The 21,365-nt window shown below is 37.1% G+C and overlaps 1 protein-coding gene across 21 annotated transcripts in view; it reads right to left on the reverse strand.

Moving 5' to 3' along the window:
• Window positions 1–21,365, reverse strand: part of Bnc2 (basonuclin 2) — a 428,651-nt gene that overhangs the window by 182,329 nt on the left and 224,957 nt on the right. For 16 of the 21 annotated variants that reach the window (XM_048353623.1, XM_048353382.1, XM_048353903.1 and 13 more), the window contains one exon: window positions 221–286. The exons of the other annotated variants lie outside the window; for them this stretch is intronic. In XM_048353623.1, coding sequence (XP_048209580.1) covers window positions 221–286 — 66 coding nt within the window. The remainder of the gene's footprint in view (window positions 1–220; window positions 287–21,365) is intronic. 21 annotated transcript variants of the gene reach the window in all.

Here is a 21,365-nt window from a genome sequence, read left to right on the forward strand (position 1 = left end):
AACGAGGGGACAATTTTCATTAGTTGCTTTCTGAATGACTAGCACTTCTCAGCATCAAATGTTATTTTATTATTCAAACGTGTGTAGTGGTTATTTTGCTTTACGCAATATACTAGGTGCTATAAATACACTCAATCTTCATAATGTAATTACAAGGGATGTAATATTGGTATTCCCATTTCATAGACAAGGAAATCAGGCATAAAGGTAGTTTGCTGACCTGTCCAAGAGCAGACAACTTGTACTGTGCCATAACTCTTCCAAGGAATCCTAGTAAAACTCCATCCTAGACTAATCTTTAAAATGAAGTGTTAATTCTACAGTAACAAAAGCAACTTTCCATGGCTACCCATTCTGAGATATACTCCCTTCAAAATAGGCTTGTAAGAATGCCATCTAGACTACTCAAGACAACCCTCCTGCAATTCCAGCTACACTATCAGTGAGGGAAATGTCTGTAATAGCATAGAGAAAGCTATCCCATGGTGCTTTCAAATGAACCTTTCTTTCCATTACCAAAATCTCTTCAAGGGTAAAGGCACAGAGAAGGAAAGCCATGTGGAATGTGGCAGCACACTTGAGACACAGCATTCAGAACCAATGTCTACTCTTATATAGAAAATTCTGTTAACTTCAGTCTCAAAGTGTGGAATTTCATATTTCAATATTTAATAAACTGTAGGTTTAGAAAAATCTACAAATTCTTCCAGTCTACAAATGGAAGTTTAGTTTGAAGCAAAGAGTATAAACATGAGGCCTAGAAAGATCAGCTATTCTTTTTTTAAATATATATTTTTTATTATCAAACTGAATTACAGAGAGGTTACAGTTTCATACATTAGGCATTGGATACATTTCTTGTACTGTTTGTTACCTCATCCCTCATTTCCCCCTCCCACTCCCCCTTTCCCTTCCCCCTCCCCCCCCCCCATGAGTTGTTCAGTTGTTCAGTTCATTTTCACCAAACAGTTTGTAAGTATTGCTTTTGTAGTTGTTTGTCTTTTTTTTTTTTTTACCCTGTGTCTCCTGATTTTGGTATTACCTTCCAATTTCCCGGTTCTAATACCAGTATACCTGGTTTCCAATGTACTCAGATTAGCTACAGAGATAGTGTAGGTACAACCACAGGAAGGTGATACAGGAATATCATCAATAATAGAGGCTACAGTTACATATGGCACGTTGAAAGTAGTTACAACTGTGATATAACAGTCGTTCCCATAACATGGAGTTCATTTCACTTAGCATTATCTTATTTGTTCATAAGGGTATAGCTATTGGGCTCCTGTGATCCTCTGCTGTGACTAGCCTAAACCTGTGCTAATTATTCCCTATAAGGGAGACCATAGAGTCCATGTTTCTTTGAGTCTGGCTCACTTCACTTCGTATAACTTTTTCCAAGTCCTCCCATTTCCTTACAAATGGGGCAATGTCATTCTTTCTGAGAGAGGCATAAAATTCCATTGTGTTTATGTACCACATTTTCCTGATCCACTCATCTACTCAGGGGCATCTGGGTTGGTTCCAGATTCTAGCTATGACAAACTGTCCTCCGATGAACATTGTTGTGCTGGTGGCTTTAATGTGATTATGTTTATGGTCTTTTGGATAGATACCCAAAAGTGGGGCTGCTGGGTCACAGGGGAGTTCTATGTTTATGAGCTATTCTTTTCTACATAAGCCTTTATTGCCCAAATGCTTATATAAAATTATGCAAACTCAAAAAAACAATTAATTGGGCTGATGTTTCTTAAGCTCTAACACAATACTTTGCCAACAGCTAGTCAAATGTTGAGTGGTTTCCTACATGTGGAGCACAAACAATAGGTTCAACTAATCCTGAAACTCTGAAGAAGGAAAAAACCCCACTAAATTCAATTAATTTTCAGGAAAAAAAGAAACAAGAATGGTTCAACATCAAAAGAATTCCTCTTACTGACATGATACTTACTTTTGTTTTTTAAAAGTCATTAAATTTCTCATCTCTTTTCTAAGTAGAGAAATTCAAAATACTTTTTATTAAACATCTATTTTATGCTGAGTGCTAAGATCACTGTAATGAATAACCTTATCTAAGTGAATCCTGATCAATTGGAGGCTCAGAATGAGTGAGGAAGGGGATAATCCAAATGATTTACAAAATTTCCAAGGAAGAGGTAGTTTGAGTCAGGAGGAATGTGTATAACACCAACGTTTTCCCCAAGAATATAGAAAAGAAGAGTGAGGAGAAAATATAAATCTAACAGAATGTTTTAAGAAAACAAGACGAGGGGCTGGGAATATGGCCTAGTGGCAAGAGTGCTCGCCTCCTATACATGAAGCTCTCGGTTTGATTCCCCAGCACCACATATATGGAAAACGGCCAGAAGGGACGCTGTGGCTCAGGTGGCAGAGTGCTAGCCTTGAGCGGGAAGAAGCCAGGGATGGTGCTCAGGCCCTGAGTCCAAGGCCCAGGACCGGCCAAAAAAAGAAAACAAGATGAGGAGGAGAAGGGTCAGAGGGGGAGGGGAGAGGAGAAAACAAGGTAAAATATACACACACGCACGCACACACATACCCCACCCTTTGGAACACTAGACTCCCTGTGATTGCGGAGTGAAAAGTATACCATAAAATTAAAGTCCCTAAGTGCCAGAGGAAAAGAAACTTTCCCCAAAAAACAAAATAAAAATAAACCTTCAGTTAAAATAATATATTACACATTCGTGTAAACTGAAATGCTCTTGTCCATGGACTGAGCTTATGAAACCCTTAAACATGAACATGTAACACTAACAAACTATTTGACATTATTATTTGGGTTCAAAGACTCCCTTTCTCTAAATGTTTATAGCACCATACCAGTTATTACAACTGAGCTGACACAATGAATTTCAAATGATCTAATACTTTTGACTTACCAGAGGATTAGCACATGATTACCCTGAGTAAAAGGATTATTATTACTGCTGCTCTAAGATATTAACACTTTCTGTAACACACTCTAAGGACACTATACATCACTTTTAAAAAAAGGAAAAAGAAAAAGATAAGAAAAGAAAGATGGAGGAAAAAGGGATTTTCAAAAAGAAGGTGGTAAGTGGTCTTTTTTAGGCTTCCTTGTTAAAAATAAGGTTGGCCTCCCAACAGTAGAATTGGCATTTTTCCTGACACATTCAGTAGTACACAAGTCAAAGATAAACAAGTCCAGTCTTCGATGCTCATAGAAAAAAACGCTACATGTGGCCTTCTTCCCATGAAGATCAGTCTCCAACAAAACCCCCTACTTTGTAATAGACAACTAATTCTCATGTAATGAATGACAGAACACAGCATTAATGTACTTAACAAGACAGAGCTAAATTCAATGAAGCTTGACGCCATTTATATGAAAAAGGGATACATTTGTAGACTGAGAGAAAGGAAAGAGGATAATTCTGTATTAAGTAATGTAGCTCCTGCTTTGCTTAGTCCTTTCACTGTAAATAAATATCATAGCTAAAATATTACCATTAAAAATGACAGCAGTAAACAACACTAAACATCACCATATTAAACTCTAACTTACTGACCAAGAAAGAGGTAATAACTAAAGGACTTTGCTCAGCCAGAGTATTTACTGGCAAAACGTTACTTTGTTAAGGCTAAATCCCTGGTTCATGAAAAGCTGTTTCTGGAATCGAAGAAATTTCAGGTAACCCAAATGATATCATCATATCTGCTGAAAACTGGAATCAGCATAAAAATGAAAGATAAGGAAACAAAGCTGTATCTTACACAAAATGAAAATGTTAGGACCATGTGCTTAGACATAACTTTTTGGAGGGTTTTAGTGTCAGATTTCCTATCTAATGGACATGTACAGAAAAGTCCTGGAGACATAAGCTTTGTGGCAGTATCACGTGTGTATGCATGAATATGTAGGGACATCACCACAAAAGAGTTTCAAAAACCTATGAGAATGAGAATGAAAACTCTTGCACCTTTAGTTCAGAAAGTAAGACTTTAACCTGCATTTTAAAGCATAACTTTATTCTCCATAACTTATGGAGAATACCAATTAAGTACCTATATTCTGAAAAGCATTTATGAATTTTAAGTAGATGAGAGTATTGTAACTCCTTTAGCAGGTTTACAGTAAGAATGCTGATCTAAATAGCACACTATACATCTGGTGATATGACTTATTTCTGTAGGATGTTCTTACACACATAGAAGGTAACACCACCTGGAACTGCTATCTATACCTTAAGGCAGAGAAGCCTCAGCTTTCCTTTTTTCTCTCCTATCCACAATGTTATCTGGTTCCGTTGTTGTCACAGAGCCAGAGAATAAAGCTCTTCCAGAAAACTCACCCAAGATCAAACTGTGCCTGGTGACAGCAATGTCCAGGCCATAAGTAATGTTCAAAGGATTCAACAACGCCTGTGACTGATCATTCTCTTTCCCTTGCCATCACCTGCTGATTTTGTCCAGGTGTTTTATGGCTATCTTGAGGATCTGGAGAGCAGACACAGGGAAGACTTTGCCAATTTCTTTTGTCTGGGATTGTGAATTCCTAACACAGATGGTGGACAGCCTCAGCCCAGGGCAGAGCCAGGGTATATTGCCTTCAACCTCCAAAAGGAGAAACAGAGGGAGACATTATCTTCTCCTACAACACTGCTTGTAATGTGTCTGTGGTTAGTAAAACTGAGACAGTATGGCTTCCCAAGGATAAAATGAGAAAGAAAGTCAACCAGCAACTTGAAAATACTTGTTTGAGCTATTACTAAGCATTTTGCAATAATCAAAATGTTGATGAGAAATATAACTACTAGAGAAATAATGCTTTTACCAAAAATTCTAATCTCAAGGTTTTAGTTACTTTTTCATTTGTATAACAAAGTCACCAGGCCTCTAAATGAATCAAAATAAGAATTTAAAACTCCAAGTCGATCTATTGTACCACTGTTGGGTAAAGAAAACTGGACTGGGGCTGGGGATATGGCCTAGTGGCAAGAGTGCTTGCCTCCTATACATGAGGCCCTGGGTTCAATTCCCCATGCACCACATATACAGAAAATGGCCAGAAGTGGCGCTGTGGCTCAAGTGGCAGAGTGCTAGCCTTGAGCAAAAAGAAGCCAGGGACAGTGCTCAGGCCCTGAGTCCAAGCCCCAGGACTGGCAAAAAAAAAAAAAAAGAAGAAAACTGGACTGGTATCTAAACTTACAGTATTTAGCCGTATGTGGATATGGAGTATTTGAAATGTAGCTAATCTAATTTGAGATGTGCTGTGAATCCTGAAGACTTGGTATGAAAAGTAAAACACAAAGGCCTCACTAAAGACTCATAGATTATTGTACTCCTTATATTAATTAACACACAAATGAAAATTATTATAAATCAGTTTAGGTAAAATACATTACAATGAATGTCATCTGTTTCTGTTTATTTTCCTGTGTGCTTCACATTATTGTTTCTCTAGGACTCTGCTGGTATATAATTGAGACTACTGTCCATTACAATCTTTTTGTTGGTTGTGTGACTCGTCTTTTTTCTTAGCTTCCTGAGCATCATCATTTCCAAAAGGGATTAAAAACTAATAAAAAATGTGATTCCAAATTTCATACCCCCCACATTTTAGTACTGATAACTTTTATCTAGTTGTTTTTCTAAAACACGGGATCCATTTTGCTTTGGGCTTCTCTTTAGCAGCAGTGAAAAAAAAAGAAAATAACCAAGCAATTGGAAGGCTGATTTTTTTCACCAATTTAAGAATGCACAGCTCCCTCTGATGACTCTTTATGATTAAAAATTTCAAAGGGATTTGTACAATGTTTTCAACATAGATGTAGTAATCACAAGAGTCTCATCAGTGATAAATAACTCAAGATAATATAAAAGTAAAGAAAATCCACATCGTAAATGGATATGCTAGTTAAGCAGTGAGCCAAGTGGCTTTTTTGTATGTGAATACAAACTCATTATTACAAGAATTTGTAGTCCAGTTTGTAATAAAGTTTCTAAAGCAGATACAATGTACCAAACCTCACCAATGTTGGGGTGGGTCTATCATTCAATCTAAGCAAGCATATCTTACTTTAAAAGGCACAAGGCAATTGGGTTAGGGGCACAAATTTTGACAGCAAACTCTACATAGATTGCATCAGTTATCTTAAATTTGTGACAGTTCATAAACCACCTTTTCATACAGTGTTAGAGTAGCCAGTACCAGAGAAGAATATTTTTAGGAGTTTGTTGTTCACACAACCCACATTATCTTGCAAGGCTATGTGATTTTTAAAAGGCTGAGGATGAAGCCTCTCAGGAGATAATTTCAATTCTTAATTGTACATTATTATTTCTTTCTGTTAAGGAATCATGAATAACTGAATTCTCAAGGTTCTCTGATAAGAATGAGCATTTTATTTTATAGATTATATTGATGTATTGATGATCTGATTCTGTTTGCTGCCTGACATCAGGGAAGGGAAATGGAAAACAACAGAAGATTAAATGTAGAACAGAAATTCATTACCTGATGAATATATATATTTTTTTCTTACCCAAAGGATGGTACAACTAAACCACAAAACCACACATCAGTGTGGCTCAGTGAAAGCCTTGTTGGAGTGTGTTATTATGTATAAAAACACAGGTTTCCTTCATTTATAGTATTTTCCAGAAAAAGTTGTTCAAGATCTAGGATATACAAGACCTAAGACTTAGTAACTAGGAGAGGGAGAGAATATGGAACCAGACTGGATTTTTTCTTGGCATTTTGAGTTTAAAATTGCAATGTACAGTTAGCAGGAAAAACCAATCAATAAATTCTGTGATTATAAATGTACAAGGAGACACTTATGAAAGATAGCAAAGACAAAATAAATACCACAGGCTGCACGAATTGACTTGTTCCTATAATACTAGTTATGGGGGAGGCAGAGATGAGAATTGTGGTTTGATGCCATCCCAAGCAAAAAGTTAGCAAGATCACATCTCAATCAATAAACGAGACATGGTGGCAGGTACCTAAGCTATGCTGAAGGCTATAAGAGGATCTTTGTCAGAGATCAGCTTTAAGCCAAAATACCAGACTCTATCTGAAAAAAATAAATCTAAATTAAAAGGGCCAGTGGTATAGTGCAAGTGGCACATAGTCTTCCTAACAAGTGGAAACTCCTGAGTGCAAATCCCATTTCCAGCAAAACTCTTCAAAGAGTAAAGGTCATTTATGGATAGAAACAAGTAGAAGATAGAGCAGTCTTGTCAATGCTAAGAAGTCTGTAAGGACAGTCAACTAAATGACTTAATCCAACAATTCAACAATCAATATTAAAATTTCACCTTTACCGCCCAAATCCATAGCTGACTTTAAGACTATAGCTTACATGCAAGTTAAAACATTAGTTTAAATTATTTGCTTTTATAAATATTCCCAACGCATAACAGATAACTACTAAATCAAGGCTGAATTAATTCATAGTTGCTCATTTCTTGGCTAATGTCAGATGTACGTAGATCATAATGTAAATGGATCATGCCAAAAACTTTTGAGAAAACCCAGTGAGGCCAGCATAAGGTTTATCAATAGTAAGCAAGGTGAAAAGGATTCAGAAAAACAAAGTCGAAACAGAGATGGTACCTGAGAACTGAAAAAGGGCTATTGAGTAATTTTGTCCCCTTGATTAATTTTTCTTCAAAGAAAACATGATTTGCTCAAATGATGTGCGGAAAACTCATCTCATTTAATATTAAGTTTTCATCAAGAGTTTCTTAAAATATAATACATTTTTTAATAATTACTTATTTATTGTCAAAGTGATGCACAGAGGGGTTACAGTTTCATGTGTAAGGCAGTGGGTACATTTCTTGTACTGTTTGTTACCTCCTTCCTCATTCCCCCCTCGTTCCCTCCCCCTACCCCTCTCCCCCCATGAGTTGTTTAGTTGGTTTACAATAAATGGTTTTGTAAGTATTGCTTTTGGAGTCATTTGTCTTTTTTCTTTGTCTCTCGATTTTGATACATTTCTTTTAAAAATATTTTAGTGTTTGAAATACTTTTAAGGTATCTATTTTAAAAAAATCTTATTTCTTCACAAGGAGCTTCTAGGAACTACTACAACATTCTTGCCCTCTGAATCTTTAGGAATGGTCTCTTCATGTGTTATTAATAAGCCTGACAAACTATTTATCTTAACGATTGTATAGTGTATATTCAACTGCCGGAGAACTTCTACCACAGGGCAATGAAAAGCGAAGCCTTGGTGCATGCCTCACTACCTCATCGAGCCAAATGTTTCTGACCTAAACAGAGTTACATAAATGTTCATTTACTATGGTAAAAAAAAACAACACTGGATGCTCTGAGAAATACCTGTCATGTTAAAGATGTGGCAAAGGAATAGTGCTCACACAACATAAAAGTTAATTTTACATCAGTATCATTAATATTATACTCACACTATAACAGCCAAATAAACCTTGTGCTTTGTAAACAGATCAGGTCACCTGAACAGTCGGCTGCATTCTGCTAAAAAAGCAAAACCTGTCATGCATGGCAAGTGTTGACACTCTTTCTTGATGACTTTTATTGTCCCCCCCCCCCAGTCAACTTTTAAATCTTCCTCTTCCATGTTGTTTTCAATTAGATTATCTCACTTGTAGAAAACTTTATCAGAGGTATTAAAAATGCACAAGAATGTTACGAAATAATTCCAAAGGGAAATCATAATTTTTTTAGTCAAGGTTACTTTCCTAGTTTATCTGGGCATTTTAAAGGTTTTTTTTTTTAATCCAACAAATATTTCTTTAAAGAATGTTCTTTATGTGGCTGAAATTAGAATGCACACAAGATACTTTTTCAAGGCCAGCAAGCACTTCCTAACCAAATCCCCCACTTCCTTTGCTAGCTAAACATAACTACTTCAAATGTGTACATCCTCTAAAAAGTTAGAAGGGGCACCTCACAAGTAATAGCAGGCAGCTGGGAAGCCAATTGGCAGAGTCAGAGAGCACATTTTAGAAAGCGGCTCTTTAACATTCAATAACTAAGTGGTAATTGGGCACAGAAACATAAACTGTCAAATTGAATCAAAACCCCTTTGCTTTTTGGAGAATTATTTGTAAGATTATACTAGAATTAAATCTGAACATGCATCTACCCTATGCATTCAGTCAAATTATAAAAAAAAATGTTGTGCTTTCTTTGGATAAAATTAATGTCAGCTTTGTGTCCTTAAACCAGACCCGATCGGGAAATGAAATATGTTTAGTCCTGAAATAGTGGTGGTAATTCAATCCCTGTACTCTCCTTATATTCTTGATGACAAAGAAAAACTCCCAACTGGCAGGGCCACCTGCACTGATTACTCCTCCATCCACACCCACAGAATATGAAAATGAGCCAATGATCATTAACCTTAATTTCTTCTAACATAAACCTCAGCTCTTTTTTCAAAGTCTTGCTACTCTGGGAACTCCCCTGAGATAAAGGAAAAGAGAAAGGGGGAAATAAGGAAATAGGGAGTGAAAGCTCAGAGAGAAAGGAGGGGCACACAAATGAAAAATGGAATTGACTGGCTTTTTAAAAACCGCACAGCTGGCTTATTAAACTTCATGCAGCAAAGATGTTGCAAAGATAAAGAGTCTCAGGCATCACTAACCCTTCAGATAGTGGGATACTTTACTGTCTGAGTCTCTCCTCCTTAGCAAACAATGAGAAAAAATGCTTCCTTTCCATCCTCCCTAGCCTTCATGCATCCAATATCTCCATCAAGCCATCACTCTATGACGATAGCTTGCAATAGATGACGAGTCTGGACAGCAGGAATGCAGGTGCCAGCTGTAAGATCTTCAATATGAGGACCAAAGGGCCTAAGCAGCCAGGGAGAGATCACAAGGTGAGCTCCTCAATACAGTGAAGAACACATAGGACCTTCTGTTTATTCACATTCAAGTCCAGCCAAATGGAATCATTTTTGCTTAAAACGGAATAGGGGAGATACCATGAGCATTACATCACCTTCTAGTGGATGAGGAGTTAGTTGGGCCCCTAAATACACACACACACACACACACACACACACACACACACACACACACAACTAGAAGTGAAGCAGGAAAATTTTAGCCTCTTCAGCACAAATGTGTGTACTTGAAATTATCTAGATTTGCTTAAAGATCTTGGTATATCTTAAGCAGACTTCTCAAAGAGGATAAATTAATTTTTAAAAAGAACAGCTCAGCATGTCAATATATACAACTACACATAAACCCTTACGGGTAAGGCATTCCTGTGGCTGGAGGAAAAAACAAACTTTAAAAGCCATTACATTTTTTCTGGGTGTTGGTGGCTCACTTCTGTAATATCAAGAGAATGAGATCTGAGGATCAAAGTTCAAAGCCAGCATGGTCAGGAAAGTCCTTGAGATTCTTTGCTCCAACTAACCACCAAAAAAAAAAAAAATTCTGAAATGGAGCTATGATCCAAGTGGAAAAGCATTAGTCTTGAGCAAAAATGCTGAAGGACAGTGTCCAGGCCCTGAGTTCAAGCTCCAGAACATACTCTCTCTCTTTCTCTCACTCTCTCTCTCTCTCATATACACATTTCTAAATGAAAGTAAAAAGTCCTTAAAATATGCTTTCACCATTAAAAATATTGACTATAAAAGGCAAATAAACTTTTAAAGAATCCAACTAAAGTCTAATTATATTACCTGCAACTAGATGACAGGATATTTGTTGCCTACTTTGTGAAGGTAGAAGACAGAAAGAAAATTGTAACCACAGTTATCCCTCATTATCACAGACTGTAAAATCAAGTAGCTACCAGAAGGAAGGTGAGGCACAAAGGCAAGGAACACACACACACACACACACACACACACACACACCCTTCTGCAATTTGTTACTAGATTACAAAGCCCAATTTACACTTCAACCTGGGTCCTGAGCATTCATCTGTTCCCTCTCTTGTACTGCCTACAAAACTCTTAAGAGGCAAATCCTTGCACTGCGATTGCCCTTCTGTTTCCTTTCTCCTTTCCCCACATCCCTAGTCATACTCTAGAGGTCAATGGTCTCCTGTATAAGAGGGGACAGAATGTTTCAATGTTTGGTGCCATGAGTCATTTTAATAGATACACTAGTGGCTGCTTGTGACCCAGCAGAGAGCAGAGAGAGCAGAGCTTTTAATAAAGCAGCACTTCTGCATGCTCACAGCCCCATTAATTTAATACCTGCCGCTTGTTTACCAAACAGCACAGGCATGTCTCCATGTCGATAACTTCCTGGTGACAATGAGGCGACTGAATCTGGGCAGGGAACAGATGCACCTTTTTACGCTCTGTTAAACCGTGTCACAGACTACAGCCCCTGAGCGCATTCCTTTATTTATGCTGCAGCCAGTTGAGCTAATTGTCAGAGACAGACCTGGTTCTAATTCTGCAGAGTGCAGCAACTGCAGAAGCATATGTGGTGAGGCATGGATGGTGCAAAACTACAAAAGGAAACAGTTAAAAGAACAAAGTCAGAGGGCAGGGGCATAATCTGCCTGTATTCCACCTAGAAAGACTTTGAAAATGTCACCTAACTCAACAGTAAGGTTTAAGAGTGGGGACAAAGGAAGAACAGCTACATTGCCTGAATGAAGCAGAGGAAAAGCAAATGTTAAAGCAAATACCTATATAAAGAGAACAGAGCTGCAGTAGCATTAATTCCCCAAAGAATATGGCATAGATTTGTGCAGTATGACATTCACAAGCTCAAATCAACACAACAGTACACACTAGCAGCTATGTACAACTCTAGGAATGATTGTTTGGGATACCCTGATGCAAGCCCATTAATGGCACCAAAAGTACTCAAAAGACTCATCTCTCACTGGTCCAGTCATACAACTTTCGTCTGCTTGATCATGTGTAGACAAACTCCCATTTATGGTTCTCTGCATGCTGTGAAGTATTAGAAGTGGTTCTTATTAGCTGTAATACCACACTCATATTTTATCAGTAGCAAGAGTTCACTCCAGTTAAAAGTTCTTCACCCGTCATGGGCATTTTTCAGCAAATTAATGTCTTTTACTTGCATGACTTCTCTTCATATTATAATTTGGGGTTTAAACGGATCATAATACTTTACAGAAAGGAAAAGACAAAAAGAGCTCAGTGTTGATAATTTTTACTACTTATGCCTAAATGATCTCAAGTGAAGAATAAAAAATTAAGTCATTTGTCTTATGAGGTACAGAGGACATTTTATTGCATACAATTTAGCTAATAATGGGTTGGGACCAATCCTTAACAAGTCACATGCCTCCATTGTCCCTTCACCCCCTGCTTATGTTTTTACCACATCCTAACAAAAACATGACCAGAACTGGTAAGAAAAAAAAAATACGGTTCCAACTAATGAATCACATACTTTCCCGCAAGTACAGTAAGTACTACCAGCTGTGTGACAGTCTTGCTTTGGCAGTGGAAGCAGTGCCAAACAAGCCGGCCCATTTGAAAGCAGTTGTATTGAAAAACCACAAGCAATATAAGTGTGTCTGCCTTCTTAGGGAGGCTTTGTCTCTGTTCTATGTCTCTGTTCTGTCCCCAGAACATGCCAGCCATCTTGTCTAGAGAAAGTTTCAAAAATTGCAGATACAGTAAGAAATCTCAGTATTAAAAAAAAAGACATCAATTTTTTTTCAGAAAATGTCACTTTATCAAAAGTAGAATGACATATGCAAGGACAATAAGAGCAGCATATCTCTCTCCCACAACCTCTTTTCTCTCCCACACCTATCCTCCATGAGCACCTATGGAGAACTCTCATGGCCTAAAAAGGGTGATTATCTAAACGAGGAAAGGAACAGAGAGGTACAGCACTAGACCTTTCTTACAGGCCCGCTGACACAGGCACATGAACCCATCTCAGGCGTACATATGGACCAGGTTGCAGATGATCTACTCATGCCATGAGCTACTACAAATATTTCTAGGACTTAAACTTGCCATTTATACAACAATAAGCTCCATGTTTAAAAAATTCCCTGGCCAGCTCCAAGTATTTTACACAAATGTACTTGTGCATTCTGTATAACAACATTCAAATGAATAAATATTACTATGAAGAGGAAAGTCCAGAAACATTATATATGTAAGTAGCAGTGAGTTTTTATGTCTGTAGTATGTGAAGGTGATAACTAATAAAACTGTACTAATATCATTAGGTAATTTGTAGTTTTCATGCTGCTAAGTACCATTTCAGGCTTGCTCTGAGAAAACCAAATATTTAGGAATGTTGTTTTTTCACTTAAGTCTCACACACACACACACACACACACACACACACACACACGATTCTCTGGAAATGGTATAAATACAGGGAGTCAAATGAAAGCACAAGAAAGGTTTGCCTTTGATGTTTACTTTTAACACCTAATTAGGCAAACACATTATTTAAACTTGTGTAGAAAAGATGCTTCATTTCGTTGTAAATCTAATCCAAAAGTCATAACAACACCACATCTTTTCTTTCTGTTTACACCACAGTTTTATGAATAATTTTTGTTTTGAATAAAGCTATCAACAACACAACACTCAAAGGATAGTCAGGAGATTCACTACACTAATTGGGGGGAAAAAAAAACTTAGCCCCTGAGGTTTAAATTCCTCCTAAGTAAATTTTTATGTTTGTAATTAAGAGAGTTCAGGACTAAGCTGGTCTAAGGCAAGTCCCTGTCACATCCATCCATAGGGTTGGATCAAAAGAGTCTAGAGGGGTGATATTGATAAAGATATATTGTATTCATAAACTGCTTTATTAAATGGCAACTGCTTTGTAAACTACTTAAAAGATAGTCAAGCTGGGTGGGCTCGGGTGGCTGTAATCCTAGCTACTCAGGAGGCTGAGATCTGAAGATCACAGCTCAAAGCCAGCCAGGGCAGGAAAGTCTTATCTCCAATTAATCACCAGAAAATCAGTAGTGGTACTGTGGCTCAAGTGGTAGCGTGCTAGCCTTGAGCGGAAGAGCTTAGGGACAACGCCCAGGCCCAGAGTTTAAGCCCCAAGTCCAAGACCAACAACAACAACAAAAGACAGTCAAGAGCACAAGTATTAATAGGGAGATGCCAAATGATGGGCATTTACTCAAGTATAAAGAACTAAGCTTCAAACCCCCATTTAGGACAAAGCTCTGACCAAGGGTACATAGATAAAAAAGGTAGGTAAAAGATTTGAAAACACTGCCTAGTTTGCAGCATTCTTGATGATCTAATAGGGACCTCTTATTTAAGGATGTAAAGTCCAAAACTAGATTATGAAATGACATGATAAATCTATTTTTTAAAAAACATGCTAATATAAACTAATATTATGATAAATGACAAAGAAATCCATAGAACCCACAGTAATTAGATGAGAGGAGAAGCAGTCACAATGTATAGACAAACATGTTACTGCTTCTAAACAGTATACACATTTTTTTTCTTTTTTTTGCCAGTCCTGGGGCTTGGTCTCAGGGTCTAAGCTTCTTTTTGCTCAAGGCTAGCATTCTGCCACTTGAGCCACAGTGCCACTTCTGGCCACTTTCTGTATATGTGGTGCTGGGGAATCGAACCCAGGGCTTCATGTATACGAGGTGAGCACTCTTGCCACTAGGCCATATCCCCAGCCTAGCAAACAGTATACACATTTTGAACCCCTTTTTAGTTTTAAATGAATATCAAAAAAAGGAGAAAAAAATTCAAAAACATGAAATTGTTAACACCTGTGGGTAAAGAACTATAGGCGATGGCTTCAGTGTTGGTAAACTCTATTTCCAAACTATTTTAACTCATAAAAATTACTGAAAGGAATAAATAAAAACAATTTTCCTCTTTTTCTTTTCTTACAATGTGACAAATGTGATCACTAAGAAATCAAATTACTGGTCCTCACTAGCAGATACACTTGAAATTCCATGTACTGTAAAAATAAATCTCATGTAACTATAACAAAATGTAAAAAGAAACGTAGATTAGAGTTTATGTGTGTGTTTTCTTTGTAAAAATCTGAAGACAAGTACTAAATTTACTTATCCTCTGACCCACTCTACCTTCAGTTTCCCAAGAATATAGTTTAATAATTTGAGGTACAAACTAGCCTTTGTTAACTCAGTTTACACAATGAACCGTAGATCTAAATCTTCAACTTATTAATAAAAATAGTATCTTTAAATAGTGCTTCTAATTGCTAAAACACTCCATAAAATAAAGACCCATATCAACATGAGAATCACCACTCTTTTACCCCATAACGCAGCACTTGGCCTGCAGAATACGCCCAAGGGTCTTGAATACTATAATAAGATAAATGCAATGGAGCAAATATGTTAAATATGCATACCCAGGTTGAAACATGGCAGAAATAACTAAATTAATAATTGTACTTATAAGGGACTTAGAATTACCCCAGTCATTGAGGGGGTTTGCTGTTAAAGAAGTATTTGGATTTTTTTCATTGGATAACTTCTGAGAGTGTGTGGACACTCATCTGGCAAATGCTTATTAACCAATTACAGAAGGCTGACTAAACCCTAAGCTAGGTAATTGTGAATTTCTTGACATAAAAAAAATCTCCTTTTTAGTGGGGTGCCAGTAGCTCATACCTATAATCGTAGCCACTCAGAAGAATGAGATCTGAAGAACCATGGCTCTCAAGGCCAGCCTAGGCAGGCTAGTTTGCTAGAGGTCCACATTCAAAATATCCAGCAAAATAAGTCAGGACAAAGGTATGTTTCAAGGAATAGAGTGTCAACCTTACAAGTGTGAGGCACTGAATTTAAATACCAGTACAGACACACACACACACACACACACACACACACACACACACACAGAGACAGAGAGAGAGACAGAGAGAGAGAGGTAGAAAAATCTAACAATCCTCAGCACCATGGAAAGAGAACTCTACTGCAGAAGAAAATAGGAAACATGCTAACATATTGAGTACTTGAGTAGTAGAAAGGCACTGAAAGCATTATTCTAGGAAAATGGGGACTGATTCATGGTGCTTGCAAAATTAACAAAAAGGCACAGCTTAAGGAAACTAGATATGGTTAGCAGCCAACCAGGTAAGGATGAGATCAGAGGCAAGAAGAAACAACATTAAGGAAAGCTCCATCATGGAAACATCACAGAATCAGTGGGAAACAACAAGGTGATCTGAGCCGGGGAGAGAAGAAATGAAGGAGTGAAGGAGTATTCAATTACAGAGGGTTTGTCTGCCCTTTAAAGAGCATCTCTCTCCTTGCTTATAAGTAAACAGTATCTCTCCTTGCAAGTAGCTAAACAGTAAGAAACTGTTCAACTTCCATAGCTCCATACTATACCAGTCTGGACTGCCCTCATCTCATTTATTTCCAAAAAGCAGTTGTTGAACATGTGGCAAGTGCTCTTTTAAGAATGGAAACTCATTTAAAAAAAAAACAACCTGGTGTAGATTCTTCGTATTATATAATAATTGCCTTTAAGTACAAATCAACAACTGGTATGTCCTTGTATGGTTTTATTTTGGAGTATGCAAACAGAAAGAACAGATGAAAATAAGTCTCTGTTGTAAAGTGTTCCCAAACTATTTTATTGGATCAAATTGGGTCAAATTGATTTTAAAAACTTCATTTAAAGAACACTGCTAAATATGGAGATTCCTCAGAAGGCTCAATATAGAACTCCCCTATGACCCAGCAGCCCCACTGTTGGGTATCTATCCAAAAGCCCACAAACAAAATCACAGTAATGCCACCAGCACAACAATGTTCATCGCAGCACAATTTGTCATAGCGAGAATCTGGAACCAACCCAGATGTCCCTCCATAGATGAATGGATCAGGAAAATGTGGTACATTTACACAATGGAATTTTATGCCTCTATCAGAAAGAATGACATTGCCCCATTTGTAAGGAAATGGAAGGACTTGGAAAAAGTTATACTAAGTGAAGTGAGCCAGACCCAAAGAAACATGGACTCTATGGCCTCCCTTATTGGGAATAATTAGTACAGGTTTAGGCAAGCCATAGCAGAGCATCACAAGGCCCAATAGCTATACCCTTAGAAACACATAAGATGATGCTAATTGAAATGAACTCCATGTTATGGAAACAAGTGATATATCACAGTTGTAACTACTTTCAACGTCCTATGTGTATGTGTAGTTTCTATTATTGATAATGTTTTGTATCACCTTCCTATGTTTGTACCTACACTATCTCTGTAATCTTATCTGAGTATATTGGAAACCGTGTTTACTGGTATTGGAAGTAGGAAATTCAAAGGGAATACCAAATTCGAGAGACACAGGGTAAAAAAAGAGAAATAACTACAAAAGCAATACTTGCAAAACTGTTTGGTGTAAGTGAACTGAACACCTGGGGGGGGAGGGAAAGGGGGGGAGGGAGGAGGGCATGAGGGACAAGGCAACAAACAGTACAAGAAATGTATCCAATGCCCAACGTATGATACTGTAACCTCTCTGTACGTCAGTTTGATAATAAAAATTTGAGAAAAAAAAAAGAACACTGCTAAATATAGTTTAACCAAAATTTAAAGTATTATCTTAATAAGGTAACAGGTAGAGGTATTTCAGGCAAACCACAATATACAGTGTACACTTAGGTGTAGACCACACTTTTTCTTCATTTATTCCATTGGGAACATCCCTATCTTTAAATGAGACAGTCATAAGGCCTAATTTAAAGAATATGGTTTGAAAAGAAATGTACTCACTACCTTATGTATGTAATTGTAACCCCTCTGTACATCACTTTGACAATAAAATTAAATTAAAAAAATAAAGTATATGGTAAGATTCCTGACACAAAGGAGTGATACTAATTTGGCAATAGTCAAATTTTAATACCAACATTTACACAAAATCTATACCCCATAAAACTTTCTCAATAATTCCTCATGTAATACTCTTAGGGAAAACACTATAATCGAGTTTTATAGGAGGGTAGGTTGCTTAATACAAGATGGTAATATCAGAGCCCTGAAGCATGAGAACTGATCATATTAAAATCCAGATACCAGCTATTATACCTAAAATTGTTGCTTCATTCATATTTAGCATGAAGAAGAGCCCATCTAAAACAGGCTCTATTTAATACAATGTGGTTTTAATTGGAGTCTGTTTTCGATGAGCCACCTGTATTTCATCTTTTAAAAATTATCTATAATTTTCTGCACAATTTGCCTCTGCAACATAGCTAATAGCAGTCGGTTATAGATTACTGGCATTGTTTAGACATCTAAGAAGTGAAGGCACAAGTCTCTTCTGAAATATGATGGTCCTGTACCAAAGAACAAAAATGGAGCCTAAGATTCTGATAGAACTATGTACATAAATAATAATCTTTAGTCTAACTATCCTCTGTGTAAACTGTGGGATCAAGTACACAATAGAAATAGCAACATTTTCTTTTGCAACTGTCAATATATTTTCCCTCCAGTATATTCATTCCTCTCCTATGATGTCCTGACCTTACTTTAGCCACTCTCACTTTAATCTAAGGGTATTAACATCACTTTATATTGTTTTTCCAAATATAATTAGTCGGGCTGGGGATATGGCCTAGTGGCAAGAATGCTTGCCTCGTATACGTGAAGCCCTGGATTCGATTCCCCAGCACCACATATATAGAAAACGGCCAGAAGTGGCGCTGTGGCTCAAGTGGCAGAGTGCTAGCCTTGAGCAAAAAGAAGCCAGGGACAGTGCTAAGGCCCTGAGTCCAAGGCCCAGGACTGGCCAAAACAAACAAACAAAAACAAATATAATTAGTCATATATAATCTGAGTATTTGTGTAGTGATAAATAGGAAAACTGATTATAATTATCATACTAAGAGTAGTAAATCAAAATTTCCAACCTCAAAGAATTACTGCCACATAGTCACGTTATATCTCATAATTAGACCTTCGCTTGTCGCATTCTTAAACACTGAAATCTAGACCTAAGCTGAAAAATATACTTCAGAGAGACAGAGAGAGAGAGAGACAGAGAGAGAGAGAGAGAGAGAGAGAGAGAGAGAGAGAGAGAGAAAACGGGGGAGAGAATAACAAAGCACATGTCAAAAAAGAATTTATTTATTTATTTTTTTTTTGGCCAGTCCTGGGCCTTGGACTCAGGGCCTGAGCACTGTCCCTGGCTTCTTCCCGCTCAAGGCTAGCACTCTGCCACTTGAGCCACAGCGCCGCTTCTGGCCGTTTTCTGTATATGTGGTGCTGGGGAATCGAACCTAGGGCCTCGTGTATCCGAGGCAGGCACTCTTGCCACTAGGCTATATCCCCAGCCCGCAAAAAAGAATTTTAAAAAATCAAACTATTAACACCAGCAATTTCCTTACATATTCTATTACAGAAATTATAGCTTGTTTAATGCTACTTAATAGAATCTTGATAGAATGCTACTTGATAAATGGTTTGTATAAATTACATATAGCATATTCCATATGGAAAGCATATCTTTACAGTAACTAAAGCTTTATAACAAGCACTGTAACTTGGAGTAGATGAGGCTTTCTCTTGAATTCTTTCTTCTTTTGCTTCACTATTTCAGCAATATGTTTAGGTATTTTGTCTGTGAAGCCAGGCTTTCTATCATTTTCCCCATTTTATATTATTTACTAGATAATTTTGCTCTTTAAAAGGCACCATCATAAATTACCTTGATCCAGAAACTGTTTTGAACATTGGTAAGGAATTATGTTCCTACAGGAGCACACTTTTTCATAAAATTTATTAATTAATTTTATTTGCTTTTTAAATTTTATGACATTTTCCATGGTTTCTCACATGTAAAACTCATTAGTCAATGCACCAGAAGCTCTAAGTAGTTTCATTTCATATTTTAAATCATTTTCTATAATTACTTGATGATTAAATAAAAAGCAAAACCAGGCATTGCTTTCCTAGTAATTGATGCAAAAAAAATAGATATCAGAACCCTTAAGAGTTGTTATTGTTGTTATATTCAACCTACCATGTGAAATTATGCCATTTTCTTTTGTCTTTCTTCCCCATGGTTTTACCCCTAATGTCACTGTAACTGATTTTGCTACCCTGGGTATTGTATATACATTTAGCAGAACTAGGGAAGGTGGTAAAAGATAAACCAATGCAACAGCAATACTTACAAAACTATACACTGTAACCAACTGTACAACTCAAGGGAGGGGAGGTGGAAGAAAAATGAGGTAGGATGTCACAAATTTTATAAGAAATGTACTCACTGCCTTACATATTAAACTGTAACCCCTCTATACATCACTTTGACAATAAAGAAATCAATTTAAGGGGCTGGGGATATGGCCTAGTGGGTTCGATTCCCCAGCACCACATATATGGAAAACGGCCAGAAGTGGCGCTGTGGCTCAAGTGGCAGAGTGCTAGCCTTGAGCAAAAGGAAGCCAGGGACAGTGCTCAGGCCCTGAGTCCAAGGCCCAGGACTGGCAAAAAAAAAAAAAGAGAAATCAATTTAAATTAAAAAAGAAAAAAATTCTGTGATTCAAAGACAACTGCTATGACTTTTAGCCCCTTCCTCATTGCCATCTAAAAAATGGCAAATTTTCTCTCAATTTTATTTATTTATTTTTTTGGTAAAATTATGAGAATGGACTGATGGTAATCAAGGGGCACGGAAGTGTTGGAAAAAGAACAGTCGAATGTCCCTTATCAGGTGCTAATTCATAACTTTACTTCAGCAATACCCATGCCCAGTCAGTCACTAGGAAAGGATAGAAAGAGATAAAGAAACTAGGGAAATTTTAGGGGAAAATAGAAAAAAAACTGACTAGATTCATCTAAAAACTGGCAAATTTTCTCTCAATTTTATTTTTACCATACTCTTACAGATTTTATTAACCAAAGGCAATGCTAGAGAACTAATTTTGTGTTTAAAATCATTCAATACCAACCCATACCTATATTCTCACAGAGTACCGCACAATGTAAAGAATAAGCTTTCAGGTACTCGACAAATAAACATTTAAAGGAAAATATCCCTCTGGTATATGTGTTATCTAGACCTAGAGTAAAGCTAGAATTATGTGAGAGAAGCAGTAAAGAGATTCACCATTCATTCTGACATGCAGTAAACACAGTAGTTCAGGTTTGTGATGCTCCCCGGACATCAAAGCCATCTATCCAGGACATGCAGGGGCAAGCCTCCTCCAGGAAAGACCTGCCTAAGTCAGATGGATTGCTCTGACTCCCAAAATAATCCAGAATGTGATTTATATCACAACAATACATAATAAACTTTGGCTTTATCACACTAATTCCAAGAGTTCAAAGCCACAACTAAATTTCTGTGGTTTTCCAAAATACTTTTTAAAAAAATAAAAATAGTAACTTCTTTTTAAAGATACAGCACCATT

Source organism: Perognathus longimembris, chromosome 1, assembly GCF_023159225.1.
Source record: "Perognathus longimembris pacificus isolate PPM17 chromosome 1, ASM2315922v1, whole genome shotgun sequence".
NCBI lineage: Eukaryota > Metazoa > Chordata > Mammalia > Rodentia > Heteromyidae > Perognathus > Perognathus longimembris.